This window comes from Sus scrofa, chromosome 14 (assembly GCF_000003025.6).
Source record: "Sus scrofa isolate TJ Tabasco breed Duroc chromosome 14, Sscrofa11.1, whole genome shotgun sequence".
Lineage (NCBI taxonomy): Eukaryota > Metazoa > Chordata > Mammalia > Artiodactyla > Suidae > Sus > Sus scrofa.
Genome location: NC_010456.5, coordinates 40,481,129 through 40,496,343, shown reverse-complemented (window position 1 = coordinate 40,496,343; position 15,215 = coordinate 40,481,129). Strand labels below are relative to the sequence as shown.

At 43.0% G+C, this 15,215-nt stretch overlaps 1 protein-coding gene across 2 annotated transcripts in view; it reads right to left on the bottom strand.

The window, feature by feature from the left end:
- The window catches only part of RNF10 (ring finger protein 10), a 40,760-nt gene extending 25,655 nt beyond the window's left edge, over window positions 1-15,105 (bottom strand). The window contains exons 1-2 of one of the 2 annotated variants that reach the window (XM_013982944.2): window positions 14,481-15,105; window positions 3,896-4,092 (exon numbers count right to left, since the gene is read on the bottom strand). In XM_013982944.2, the coding sequence (XP_013838398.1) occupies window positions 3,896-4,092; window positions 14,481-14,637 (354 nt within the window). In that variant the 5' untranslated portion in view covers window positions 14,638-15,105. The remainder of the gene's footprint in view (window positions 1-3,895; window positions 4,093-14,480) is intronic. The other variant, XM_021072518.1, reaches the window with a different exon arrangement.

The window sequence follows — 15,215 nt, the reverse complement described above, 5'->3', positions numbered from 1 at the left end:
ACTGCTCTGATGCTGGCCTGGAATAGGAAGAGTGGATTAATCAGGAGAAAGTTTTGCCAGGTGGGTACAGCCAACAAAGAGAAGGGGGCAGTGGACCACAGGATAGAGCCAAATAAGGAAAGAAAATTTAGGGATGGCGTTGCATCACTGGTTCGGAGACCTCAGTGGGGGTGAAAAGTTGTTGGAATCAGAAATCATCAGAACAGCCTGGGAAAGGAGTGAGTTGCCAGTGGGGTGCAAAGAATTAAGGTGGTGGAAGAGGTGCAGTTCTTACCACCATGGTCTAGACTGCAGAGTAGTACCATCCAGTAGAAATGCCGAGGCACACATGTAACTTGAAATTTTCTAGTTGCTGAAGTAAGTAAAAAACAGGAATTCCTGCTATGGTGCAGTGGGTTAAGAATCTGACTGCAGCAGTTCCCGTCGTGGCGCAGTGGTTAACGAATCCAACTAGGAACCATGAGGTTGTGGGTTCGGTCCCTGCCCTTGCTCAGTGAGATAACGATCCGGCGTTGCCGTGAGCTGTGGTGTAGGTTGCAGATGCGGCTCGGATTCCGCGTTGCTGTGGCTCTGGCGTAGGCCAGTGGCTACAGCTCCGTTTCAACCCCTAGCCTGGGAACCTCCATATGCCGCGGGAGCGGCCCAAGAAATAGCAAAAAAAAAAAAGAAAGTAATGATCCAAACTTGTTGTTTCTCCTTCCCATTCTAAATATATGTTGATCAGGTTTCCATCCTCACCATTCCATCAAAGCAGCTTGAGGCCAACAACCTAATCTACCTTCACATTTCCAAATCTAACGGTCAACGTTCCATCCTAATCTTAGTCTATCAGCAGCACAGAACAAAAATGATCACTTTCTCCAAATGGCTCTCAGTTTTCTTCCTCCCTTTTTGTTGATTCCTTACCACTCTGACGCTGGGCTCAGTCCTTGTACATATTCCCTTATGGAAACACTCCCTCCTTAATGATCTCACTTAGTTCCGCAGCTGCAAATACCAGGTGTACATGGACAGCTCTTCAGCCTGGGTCTCCTCCTTGAACTTCAGACTCAGTTAACAACCTACCTACACTCAGAGATGGAATTGGCATCTCAATGCAAATATAACACTTCCAAATGACGTTCTTTAACACCCTCCTTCCCTCCCCATCCTCAAATCCTACACTCCTCTTGAAATCCTCCCCATTTCAGCTAATAGTACCTGAGCTGAACTCCTGCATTAGTCATTCATTTCTCCACTGAGACCCCCATACTGAACTATTTTAAAATTCTGCTGGCTCTACCTTCAAGTATCTCCCCAAATATGACCACTTCTCATCATTATCACTTGCTTCAACCATCTCTCATGGAATATCTCAACAACCTATGTAATATCCCTGCTTCCACTCTCCTCTTTAAAACTCCCAAGTCAGGTAGTTCCTGTTGTGGCACAGTGGAAACGAATCCAACTAGGAACCATGAGGTTGCAGGTTCGATCCTGGCCTCACTCAGTGGGTTAAGGATCTGGCATTGCTGTGTGTGTAGGTCACAGGCACAGCTCAGATCTGGTGTTGCTATGGCATAGGCCAGCAGCAACAGTTCCCATTAGACCCCTAGCCTGGGAACCTCCACGTGCCACGGGTGCGGCCCTAAAAAGACAAAAGACAAAAAATAAAATAAAATAAAATACAAAATAAAATAAATAAAATAAAACTCCAAGTCAGACTGCATTACTTCTCTTAAGCCCCTGAATAGCTTCCCATCTCTCTGAACAAAAACCAAAGTCCTTCAGTCCTTCAAGGCCCTGTATGATCTGATTCCTTTTCTTAATCTTTGGTTTCAACTCCTACTTCTCCTCCACCCAAAGTAACCTATTTGCTTTACCTCAAACACAGCAAAAACATTATCATCTCTGGTCCCTTGTAATTCCCTCTAACACACTCTTTCTCAAAATTGTATATGTGCTTCCTTGCTTCATTGAGGACTTTCAGAATCCTCAGAGGAGCTTTTAGAGAAGCTTTCCCTAGCCACCGTCTAAAACTGTACTCTTCCGCATGTTCATTGCAGCACTATTCACAATAGCCAAGACATGGAAACAACCCAAATGTCCATCGACAGATGATTGGATTCGGAAGAGGTGGTATATATACACAATGGAATACTACTCAGCCATAAAAAAGAATGACATAATGCCATTTGCAGCAACATGGATGGAACTAGAGAATCTCATACTGAGTGAAATGAGCCAGAAAGACAAAGACAAATACCATATGATATCACTTATATCTGGAATCTAATATCCAGCACAAATGAACATCTCCTCAGAAAAGAAAATCATGGACATGGAGAAGAGACTTGTGGCTGCCTGATGGGAGGGGGAGGGAGTGGGAGGGATCGGGAGCTTGGGCTTATTAGACACAACTTAGAATAGACTTACAAGGAGATCCTGCTGAATAGCTTTGAGAACTTTGTCTAGATACTCATGTTGCAACAGAAGAAAGGGTGGGGGAAAAATGTAATTGTAATGTATACATGTAAGGATAACCTGACCCCCTTGCTGTACAGTGGGAAAATTTTTAAAAACTATAAAAAAAATAAAAAATAAAAAAAATTAAAAAATAAAAAATCAGTAAAAAAAATAAATAAATAAATAAAACTGTACTCTTTGTTATTTTCTATTCCTTTACCTCTACTTGTTTAAAATTTAATAAGCACTTACCATTATATTTACAACATAACAATTTATCTCCAAAACTAGAATATAAGCTCCACTCAATGTTATATTCCTAACATTGGTATTTAGTGCATAGTAGGTGAGGAATAAATTTCTGGTGAGTGAATGAATTCTTTCATCAGTCCATCCATTAAATCTTATTCTACACTGGTTACATAGCATGGAACATACAAATTATTTATTTATTTATTTATTTAACCAACCCCTTGACAGCATGTTGGCTGTTTCCTAAACTGTGCAACTACAAACAATGCTGTAGTGAACTCCCTTGTACATAAGTCTTCATGCACTTACAGAAGGATATCCAAGAAACGTCTAAAATCAGAGTACCAGAGACTAAAGATATAGCATTTTACATTTTGCTAGTTACTACAGGGCAAATATCATTAATTAATGTCATTTTACTACCTAAATACTCCAAAGGGTATCTATAAGTCAAGAATGACAATAAAGCCATGAGCTGTGGTTTAGGTCGCAAACGAGGCTTGGCTCCCGAGTTGCTGTAGTATAGGTCAGCAGCTGTAGCACCGATTTGACTCCTAGCCTGGGAATTCCCATATGACACAGATGCAACCCTAAACATACAAAAGACCAAAAAAAAAAAAGAAAAGAAAAGAAAAAAAAAAGTATGACAATAAAAGGACTATACAAATTAAGGTAACCCAGGGGAGTTTCCGTGGTGAAGTGGGAACAAATCCGACTAGGAACCATGAGGCTGCGGGTTCGATCCTTGGCCTCACTCAATAGGTTAAAGGATCCGGCATTGCCATGAGCTGTGGTGTAGGTCACAGGCGTGGCCTGGATCTGGCATTGCTGTGGCTGTGGTGTAGGCCAACAACTGTAGCTCCGATTAGACCCCTAGCCTGGGAACCTCCATGTACTTCAGGTATAGACCCAAAAAGCAAAAAACAAACAAATTAAGGTATCCCAAATTTGCTGTAATTTCTCACAATCCATGATTATAATGCCTTCCTCCTCCAAAGAAATTCTCATAATCTTCAAGGGAAGAAAGGATGCGAAGTTCCAAACCTGGTTAATCCTCAACTACTCAAGACTGCTTTGGTATTTATCCTTCCACTTCTCCCTGCCCGCTCCCCAACTATTCAACTACTGATGAACTGGGGCAGGGGTATCAGACCTCATGTTTCTTAGGTTCCAGAAAGGACATTCTAAAATTCCTTACCTCATCTCGTCTTCCACCATTAAAAGAAGAGCTAAAGGGTTTGCTGCTGCCGCCGCCCCTTTGAGGAGGCAACTTGTTAAAAGTTTTGCTTTTCTGTGAATTGGAGCGACGGGACTGGGTGATAAAATTTTCATTTTTGGGGTAGGAAGGTTCACGTTTGCGATTATAACGCTTGGATCCACTTGAGTTCTTTCCATCTGAAAGCAAGAAATGTGAAAAACTTGGTTAAGAAATGATACATATACTTGGCCAATTGCTCTCCACTTTCCACCACAACTGTATTTAAACAAGGATAAGTGGGTCCTTTCATGACTTCTAAGAAATCTAGGATGGGAGTTCCCGTTGTGGCTCAGCAGTAACGAACCCAACTAGGATCCATGAGGTTGAAGGTTTGATCCCTCGCCTCGATCAGTGAGTTAAGGATCAGTCATTGCCATGAGCTGTGGTGTAGGTCACAGACATGGCTCAGATCCTGCATTGCTGTGGCATAGGCCAACAGCTGCAGCTCAGATTTGACCCCTAGCCTGGGAACTTCCATATGCCACATGTGCAGCCCTAAAAAGACCAAAAAAAATCTAGGGAGTTCCCATAGTGGCGCAGCAGAAACGACTCTCACTAGGAACCATGAGGTTGCGGGTTAGATCCCTGGCCTAGCTCAGTGGGTCAAGGATCCTGCAATGATGCCGTAAGCTGTGGTGTAGGTTGCAGACTTGGCTCAGATCTGGTGTTGCTGTGGCTGTGGCATAGGTCGGCAGCTGCAGTTCCAATTAGATCCCTAGCCTGGGAACCTCCATATGCCACGGGTGCAGTCCTAAAAAGACAAAAAAAAAAAAAAAGACCAAAAAGAAAGAAATCAGTCTAGGATGGGCCAGAGCATTAGTCTGGGGAAGATATTACACAGTAAGGTGAATTTTTTTTTTTTAATGAAACATAAAGGGTCCCTCCCCTTAGGAGGGACACAGTATAAGACAAACCACATGGACTCTCGGTTCACAATGTTTCTCTCTCTTTTTTTGGAGGGGGCTGTGTCTGCATCATGGAGAAGTTCCCAGGCCAGGGATCAAACCTGTGCCACAGCAGTGACACCAGATCCTTAACCTGCTAACCAGAGAACTCCACACAGTGTCTCTCTTTATAACAGATCTTAATCACTGCTCTTCTAAAAGTCCATTCAGACAGAGAGAGAGAAAAACAACAGCCTATCCATATTAGAGAAAAGCATTTTATCTGGAGGCAGAACAGAAGATATTCTCCTTAAATTACTACAACACAGCTAGATTCCATACTGCAGTGACTTGGCCTAGGACCTGGCAGCTATATATTTAAGAGGCATAAAAGCAAAGCACTATTTTTTTTTTTTTTTTGGTCTTTTTGCCATTTCTTGGGCCACTCCCGTGGCATATGGAGGTTCCCAGGCTAGGGGTCGAATCGGAGCTGGAGCTGCCGGCCTACGCCAGAGCCACAGCAACGCAGGATCCGAGCCGCGTCTGCAACCTACACCACAGCTCACGGCAACGCCAGATCGTTAACCCACTGAGCAAGGGCAGGGATCGAACCCGCAACCTCATGGTTCCTAGTCGGATTCGTTAACCACTGCGCCACAACGGGAACTCCCCAAAGCACTATTTACTTATGTTCTAGAAGTCAAACTGAGAAGCTATTAAATTGACAAAACCAAAGAAATTGGGCTCTAAGAGTTGACCAGAATAAGTTATATCCTTTTAAAAACTGTTTGTTCTTCTCTAATTATAAGAACATTATGTTCAATTTTGGAATCCAAAACAAATCTGCCAGTGCCCACAGAATGCCAATCTAGAAGTGTTTCATTTCCTTTTACTTTCCATTTAATACACTCATCAGACATTTTCCATAAAATGACAAGTATATAAAATATACTGTCATCCAGCTATTACTCCATGAGCATTTTCATGCAGGCTTAGGCTTCAAAAGCATGATTAACGGCTCTATTGTTATCTACCATACACTTACAGCATAACATAGCCAATTTGCTGTATATTTAGGTGGTTTCTGATTTTTTGTTAATTTAATATAATAGTATTGGAAGCCTCATTATACAGATGCCTGTGTATATAATTATCCCAAATTCCCAAAGTGGGATTTGCAGATCAAGTATGATCATAAAGCCTTTTACACATCCTCAAGTTGCTTTCCAGAACCATTATACCAATTTATTTATACTCTAACAACACTATAAGAGAGAATGTCTAGTTTGGTATATTCTTCATAAAACTGAGTTGAATAAACTGTTAAACTGAAGGATCAAAAGAATGTTTTAAATGTTAATTTCTCTGACAACTAATAAACACTTTTTTCCCAGTCTGATCATTTGTATTTTGTGTAAAGAGTTTGTATTCTTTGCCCCATTTTTTCCACTGGGGTGCTGAATTGCATAGATTATTTTGTCCCAAACTGAACAAAGAACCCCTGACCAGACACGTTAAATATGTACCATAGCTTACCAGCTTTAAAAGGGGGGGGGGATGGGGGGGCAAAATAAAACCTATCTGAGAATCTGAGAACTATATGAAGTAAATAACTAAAGGTGAAAAGTCCCCAAATTAGTTTTCGGACCAAAAAACCCTAATTTTATCTTTCTTTTCCCTTCTTTCATCCTATCTTGCCTTATTTCATCATAGAAATCTGATTAGTATTCCTGCCAGTTCCAAGCTATTAGTTATGTGAGATGGCAGTACTGTAAGGAGAGAACAGATGATCAAAGAAACATTGCCAGGCTAGGGTCCACTCTTATTAGTTACCTTTAAATCCCAGTTAGGGAAAATGACCAGAGTTTAACCTGAAGTTAGAATTTAAAAACTAGATGGAGTTCCTGTCGTGGCTCAGTAGTTAACTAATCCAACTAGGAACCCTGAGGCTGAGGGTTCAATCCCTGGCCTTGTTCAGTGGGTTAAGGATCCGGTGCTGCCCTCAGCTGTGGCACAGGTAGCAGAATCGGCTCAGATCTGGAGTTGCTCTGGCGTAGGCCAGCAGCTGTAGCTCCAATTTGACCCCTAGCCTGGGAACATCCATATGCCTCAGGTGCAGCCCTTTAAAAAATTAATTAATTAATTTAATTAAAATTTAAAAAAAGAAACTTCAGATCTCATACAAATTTTGCCCAGCCCTCAACCTGTGGAATTAGTTTATGATAAGATTTTAAATAAATAGAAAATTCAGAGGGATATAGAACCCCAGATAACTTTATCATGAAAACAAGTAAGATTTTATGAAGAGGATAGGCATATATGGAGAATACACACTCGCTCAAAATCGACACCCAGGACTTTTTCAGATGATCCTTCATTTGACCCTGTTGTTTTCAGGACCTAAGAGATTTAGACTGCATAGATTTAGGTAAAACCAAATTTGACACTTTAAGGGTTCAAGAAAGCAAACTGGCAGGCAGCTTACATTTCTTCACTTATTACCACACTGGCAAGGAAACAGTTTCATAATGCTTACAGAACTGCTGACAGTGAACTGCTCATTTCTAAAACATTACAATAACTGAGCACATAAGACTCCATTATTTTAGTTGCTAAAATCAACTCCCTCATCTTGTCTTCCACTTATCCATGGGCATGAAGTCAGACAGTTCAAGTGAGAAGCTGGCTCATATCTCTAGACACAGGCAACAGGCAACTAAAGATTGAAGGTACAGTCAGGCTGGGATGCAGAGATAAAACTCAGAGTGCTGCTTTTGAGATGTCTTATAGGCATCTTGCCAGAATATACATGTGAATAACTTGGGGGTAAAATTTATCCTCCTTTCTCTGACAGGAGAGAGCAATGAGGTGACATGCTTTAGATTTTGGAAAACAGACAAAAAAGTCAAACTAAGGTCCCAGAGAAACATATTCTCTGTTGAAAGTTTTAAATTTCAAAGTGGTTATTCTCAATCCTGACTATACAAGAGAATCATTTGCAGAGACTTTTTTTTTTTTTTTTGCTTTTTAGGGCAGCATCTGCGGCATTTGGAGGTTCCCAGCTAGGGGTCGAATCAGTGCTGTAGCTGCCGGCCAATGATGGATCTGAGACGAGTCTACAACCTACACCACAGCTCACAGCAACGCCGGATCCTTAACCTGTTGAGTGAGGCCAGGGATTGAACCTGCGTCCTCATGGACGCTAGTCAGATTCGTAAACTGCTGAGCCACAAAGGGAACTCCACGCAGAGACTTTTAAACCTATAAATGCCAGGGCCCAACTCAGACCTAAAGAATCAGAAAGAATTGCTAGGGAAAAGCCCAATAATATCCCTAATTTTTTTCTTTCTTTTTTTAAATGATTTTTATTTTTTTCCATTATAGCTGGTTTACAGTGTTCTGTCAATTTTCTACTGTATAGCAAAGTGACCCAGTCGCATTACACATATGCATTTCTTTTTCTCACATTATCATGCTCCATCGCATGTGACTAGATATAGTTCCCAGTGATATAGAGCAGGATTTCATTGCTTATCCATCTATTTTTTTAAGAAAAGTTTATCAGGAGATTGTGATGGACAGCCAGAGCTGGGAATAACTGGCCAAGAACTACTGTCAAGACACATTCCAAAATGGACCATTAGTTAAACGGCTCAAATCCAGAACTTAGGATCCCAGAGTCAATAATTCTTAAAAACTTAATCCAGTGTGTCTCAGCTATTCCACATTTCCCTAAGAGAAAGCTCTCCACGAAGTAACAGTAAGCCTATCTCGGTTACTTTCCCCATTACCAAGTAACAAGCCATACATTTTTCAGTTAAAAAAATTGCATCATAACATTTCTAGATGTGGTTGTAACAAGTGGCACAGCCCAGAGGTCAGAATACCAGCCAGGAAATTTCTGCTGCTGATTCATGCTGTAGTCACAAGCAAGTTGCTTACCCATCGTCCAGAGTGGTTGACAAGCACCTCCAGAGGGACAACATATGGCCTTACTACAGAATCAACTGACAACAAACTGAATCCAGCTGATATTGGTAATTCTGAATGAAGGGATGAGCGAGGTGGTGCACGTGCAAATTACCTGCTTGCTAAGTGTATCTACACAGAGTGTATTTAAGAATATTGCCTAGGACTTCTTAGGAATTCACTTGGACAAATCACTCTAACTAAGCCTTGGTTTTCTTGTCAGTAAAACAAAGCTAATCCTCTCCCTTCCCTCCTCATGGGGTCATGAGACTTAAGAGAACATGTGTAAAATGCCTATCATGGTGGCTGGCATATAGTTGCTACCATTATTTGAAAGCCTATTATTAATAAATCTAAAACTCCCGTCAAGAGCACTTCCTAGACTTCCAACAAAGCCACAGAAACCAAGGACTTAAGCCATTAGGCCTGGAAATTCTTGTAACTTCCCTAAATGATTTTTTTTTTCTGCTTTTTTTTTTTTTTTTTAGGGCAGCACCTGTAGCATATGGAGTTTCCCAGGCTAGGGGTTGAAGTGGAGCTACTACAGCTGCCAGCCTACATGATAGCCACATCAGATCTGAGCTGTGTCTGTGACCTATACCACAGCTCACGGCAACACCGGATCCTTAACAACCCACTAAGCAAAGCCAGGGATCGAACCCGAAACCTCATGTTTCCTAGTCAGATTAGTTTCCGCTTTGCCTCGATAGGAACTCCTTCCCTAAATTATTTTATTGAAGGCTTCAAGACACCTCAATTTTCAAAGCTATCAAAACCTCCAGGGCCATTTACAGCTCAGAGGCTTTCTTCAAGACAGATTACCACTAGTAACCTGGCTTCTGGTACCGGAATAAGAGGAACAATGTCAGAACAGTGCTTCATACCACCAATCTCAAAATAACTGCTTCATAATACCTGACCTTCCTTTAACCTCCGTGGCAGTACCATCCCACCCCCCTGCCCAGAAGGATGGGGCAAGAGTCTGGTTCTGGGCCAGGGTCCATTGTTTGCCCATAAACTGCCTGACCTCTCACCTCTTTTTACTTTCTCTGCTTTCTAAACAACTTTCCCCAAACTCCTACCCACCCGTCTCCTTAGGGTTACATTCCTGGGATATTCACTATTAAAAGTTCTTAGAACTGCATTTTAGCCTACTGGAACAAAGCTGTAGGAATATATCCAAGAAAAGGTCTATCATGTGAATGTTTGAAGCAATTAGCCAAAGCAAAGAAACTGTGGTATGCCAATCTGGCCGGAAAGATCAAGTAAATCCCAGTTGCCAAATTTACTTATTTCCTGTGTGCATCAAGGGCAAACTTAAGCCAGCCACAGGAACAAAGACTCAAGTATGTTAACCATGTAACTGGAAGCAAATGACCATTTGCGACATGCATGGATTAGACTAGAGACCAAAGTTTTTTTTTCTCACCTGAGGTAAGGAAAGGAGAGCAGAAAAGGGAATTAAACAGTTTAAAATTGAAAAACTTGGAGTTCCCTTCGTGGCACAGTGGAAATGAATCAGACTAGGAATCATGAGGTTGCCAGTTCGATCCATGGCCCCCCTCAGTGGGTTAAGGATCCAGCATTGCCGTGAGCTGTGGTGTAGGCCGGCAGCTACAGCTCCAATTAGACCTCTAGCCTGGGAACCTCCATATGCCGAGGGTGTGGCCCTACCAAGACAAAAAGACCAAAAAAAAAAAAAAGAAAGAAAAACTCTTATTCTTGTTACTCTGACAACAGAAAAAGAAGTTATGTCTTTTCACCTCACCTTTCCTGTTCTTTCAACTCAGTACACTTCAACTCAAGAGGTTCAACAATTTCCAGCTGAATCAAGTGTGAAGTCAGCTTTTGAAATCCTACAGAAATCTTTTTATAGAATTCTGCTGAATTTGAATTTACTCTTTTGTTGGAGTAACCATCTAGAAGTAGAAATCACTGTATAAGAGGTCTTGAATATCTGCTGTGGTAACAATGGTCTTAGCTATAGTGTTCTCAAGGCAGGATGCTACCCTTCAGTTCAACCTTAAAAATTAGCCAATATCTGCAGTTGCAGCAACACCAGATCCTTTAAACTTCTGCACCAGGCCTGGGATGGAACCCATGCCTCCACAGCTACCTGAGCCACTGCAGTTGGATTCTTAACCCACTGTGCCACAGCAACAACTCCTGCTAAGCCATTTTTTATCTGTATTTATTCTGTCTTTGAATTTGTTCCTAAATGCAAACAGGGGATTATGGTTGATGAACTTTATTTAGCTACAGACTTATCCTTCCTTTTTGCCAAGAGATCATATAAAGCACTAGTCAGAAAAGTAGACAATAGCAATGGCAATATGGCCAAGCTTTCTTAACAAACCCATTAAATAAAAACTAATGCTACCAAAGGACACCTTGTGTATTTCATAAAATCCAGAAAAAAAGTCCTTTATATGAGATTTTATTTCCTTCCTCAGAAGCTTTCAATTAAGAATATATATATATACACACATATATACAACTGATTCACTTTGCTGTAGACCTGAAACTAATGCAACATTGTAAGTCAACTATACTCCAACAAAATGTTTTATCTATTTATTTTTATTTATTTTATTTTTATCTTTTTTTTTTTTTCTGGGCCTCACCCTCAGCATATTGAAGTTCCCAGGCTAGGGGTCAAATTGGAGTTGCAGCTGCCAGCCTACCCACAGCCACAGCAATGCCAAATCTTCAACCCACTGAGCAAGGACAGGGTTGGATCCACATCCTCGTGGATTCTACTTGGATTCTTAACCAGCTGACCCATAACAGGAACTCCCAAAAAAAAAAAAAATTTTTTTTTTTTAGGGCCACACACGCAGCTCATGGAGGTTCCCAGGCTAGGGGTGGAAATTAGAGCTGCAGCTGCTAGCCTACGCCACAGCCACAGCCACGCCAGACTTGAGCTGCTTCTGCGACCTACAACCACAGCTCCTGGCAACGATGGATCCTTAACCCTCTGAATGAGGCCAGGGATTGAACCTGTGTCCTCATGGATACTAGCCAGATTCGTTTCCGCTGAACCATGGCGGGAACTCCAAAGTTTATCTTTAAAAGAAGGTGAAGAGTATTTTATGTAGTTAACTTTATTTATTTATTTATTTTGTCTTTTTGTCTTTTTAGGGCGGCACCCGCGCACCTGGAGGTTCCCAGGCTAGGGGTCTAATCAGAGCTGTAGATGCCAGCCTACGCCAGAGCCACAGCAACACCAGATCTGAGCCGGTTCTTCGACCTACACCACAGCTGACGGCAACACTGTATCCTTAACCCACTGAAGGAGGCCAGGGATCGAACCTGCTACCTCATGGTTCCTGATCAGATTCGTTAACCACTGCGCCACGACAGGAACTCCTGTAGTTAACTATTTTTAAAAATACACTGAGGAGTTCCCGTTGTGGCTCAGTGGTTAACGAATCCGACTAGGAACCATGAGGTTGCGGGTTCGATCCCTGCCCTTGCTTAGTGGGTTAACAATCTGGCGTTGCCATGAGCTGGCAAAAAGACAAAAAAAAAAAAAAAAAAAAAAGAAATGAAACCAATTTATTTATTTGTCTTTTGTGGACTGCACAAGCAGCACATGGAGGTTCGCAGGCTAGGGGTGGAATCAGAGCTACAGCTGCCAGCCTGTGCCACAGCCACGCAGGATCTGAACTGCATGTACAATGCTGTATCCTTAACCCACTGAGCCAGGCCAGGGATCAAACCCATGTCCTCATGGATACTAGCTGGGTTTGTTAGCCACTAAACCACAATGGGAATTCCAGAGACCACTTTAGTCAGAATGAACCAATAATTAATATTTACTCAATACAAGTCTGAATGAAATGTTAACACTAACAAATACTTACTTTGGTCAGACTACAAGAGGATTCTGTATCATCCTGTTGGGTAATGATTGTCCCACTAATTACCAGATTCAATGTCAGGGACAATATGAGTAAGTACACCAATTTTGCTGCTGTTTCATTTGGTTTGGGTTACAGCGAACTTTCACTTACTGCCTCACTTAAAGAATAAATCAACTTAAGGCATTTACGGCAACTGACTCATGATGTTAGTGGCTTACACATAAGCCTCAGAAAAATTAGTTGAGGGGAACCAGATTAGCTAGGGAAGTAACATCTAGGAACAGAATGCAAAAGTAATTTATCAACTACACTGAAAAATATTCAGGCCACTTTAAACCAGTTCCAACACAGGTCAAGAGGACTGGCAAACCTCCACCCCTAGGGAGAATCTGTGATAGACCTACACATGTGCAGACCCCCCCAAATTAGTCTACATAATACTGCCTGAGGCAGCCTGTCCACATTAATCCCTGCTTAGATATTTAAAGCATTCATTTCTTATCAAGACAACTGGTTTCCACCGGAGTTCCAAGAGCTTAAAGTAAACTCTAGAAGTTCTCCACACACCAGATCAACAATTTTGCTATACCTAGCAGATAAATTCTGAACTCATGTAGGCCTTAAACTTTTAATCTTGGAAGTTTTAAACAAATGGTACTCCACATGTGCAGACTCCAAATGTTCCCCTCTCTGCTACACATCCCCACTACTACTGAAAACATCTTCCTGTTGCCTCTAATGTAATAAATACAAAAGAGCACAGATTGCTCCATAAGTTTTGAAGTAAGACAGAGAACATTCAACTCCAGACTCTTGCCAACTCCTACAACTCCTAGCCTCTCAACTTTCTCCTCTTTAGGTGAATAATTTCACCTTGCTGGACAAGTTAGTGACTGGAGAACTGATAATAGAGGTAAAAGCCCAGCCCAGCCATGGAAAGCCCTCAATAAATGGTATATATTATCATCACGAGCGTCAAAATTTAATACAAAGAAGCGTGACTACAGAAATGACAAAAAGTCTTCCCTATAAAAGGACACTATTCTAGCCTAAGATAGGGAAACAGGCCTGATGTGTAGCTGGTGCATAAAAGGTGTCAGAGAATCTCCTAAGTCCTTAGTTCAACTGGTTTCTAAGTTAATTTAATTCTCATTATCTCCACCCTTATAGGTAAAGAAATAGAGACACTCACTCAAGGTCTGGCAAACCTAAGACGACTGAGTCCAAAGCCTGCGCTCTTAACCGTTACTCCATAGTAAACGAAGCCATTCAAAGACAAGTCCTCTTCATCTGGGGAGATCCGGAACCAGGTAATTCAATAGGAGATTTGAGTTGACATATCCTTTGGCCCCACCCTCCCCTGTTTAAACTTGAACACTACCCAATGCTAATAACATTGAAGGGTAGATCAATTTAGTGGTTTTAGATGCGTGCACTGACAAACCAGGTTTTAGATGCGTCAGACAAACCAGGTCTTCAGGCCTGCTGCTAAGCACCTACTAGCTGGGTAACCTTACCTTTTATGAACCTCAGTTTCCTCGTCCGCAAAATGTGGTTAAGAATAGTACCCACTTCCCCGAGCGGTTTCGAGCATTAATGCAAAGATTTACGTAAACCACGCAGCACAGTACTCATTAAATGTTAACTAGAAGCAATGGAAGCCACGGAAAAGAAGGAAAAAACAAGAACGAGAGTAGAAAGCGGAGCCCTGTCCCTGGGTGACCCAGGAGACATTCGAGAGAGAATCCTCCCCAGTATTTAGGGGCAGTTGCCCCCCCGCCCACCGCCGTGGGAGCCCGCCCTTACCGCTCTTGGGTTTAGACTCGCCGGCCGGCCCCGCCGAGGCGGAGCGGGGCGGCTGTTGCCCTTTGCTGCTGCCCGAAGAGGTGGAGGAGCTGCTGGAGCCGCTGTTCTTGTCCATGTCGGAGGCGGTGGCGGCGGCGTTGGGGGAGCTCTGCGGCATCAACAGGGGCCTTGGCGGCGGCGGCGGTCGGAGCGAAGCGGGCGCGGCGGAGACCCAGGCTCATGGCGTTCAGGGCCGGCGGGGGTCGGCGGCGGCAGCGGTTCTCGGCCTTCATGGCGACATTTTTCCCTGTTTCCTTCCTTGGCTTCTCAAACTGGAAGGAGAAGCGGCGGGCGGGGCTGTTGAGCCCGGCGGCGGCGGTGACTGAGAAGGAGGAGGAGGCCGGGGCTCGGAGGTCCGGGCCGGGCCTGGCGGGGCGGAGGCTGCAGGGGAAGGGGAGGCGAGGGAAGGTGCGCGAGCCCCGCCGGCCGGCCGGACACGCTCTCCCGCCGCGAGGCAGGGGAGAGGGCTGGCTGTCTTGGTGCCGGGGACAGGTGTCTCCGACACAGCGATCGACACTCGCCTCTGGGCCGAGGCCGAGCTGCTCCGGGAATGGCGACGAGTCGCCAAACAGCATCTCGAAGAACCCGGATGGAGTGTATATATAGTGGCTCTGTGGGAGTGAGGCATACTGGGAAATGTAGTTTTCTTCCTACATCCGGGTACAGTGTCTTTTTTTGTTGTTTGTTCCTTTTTTC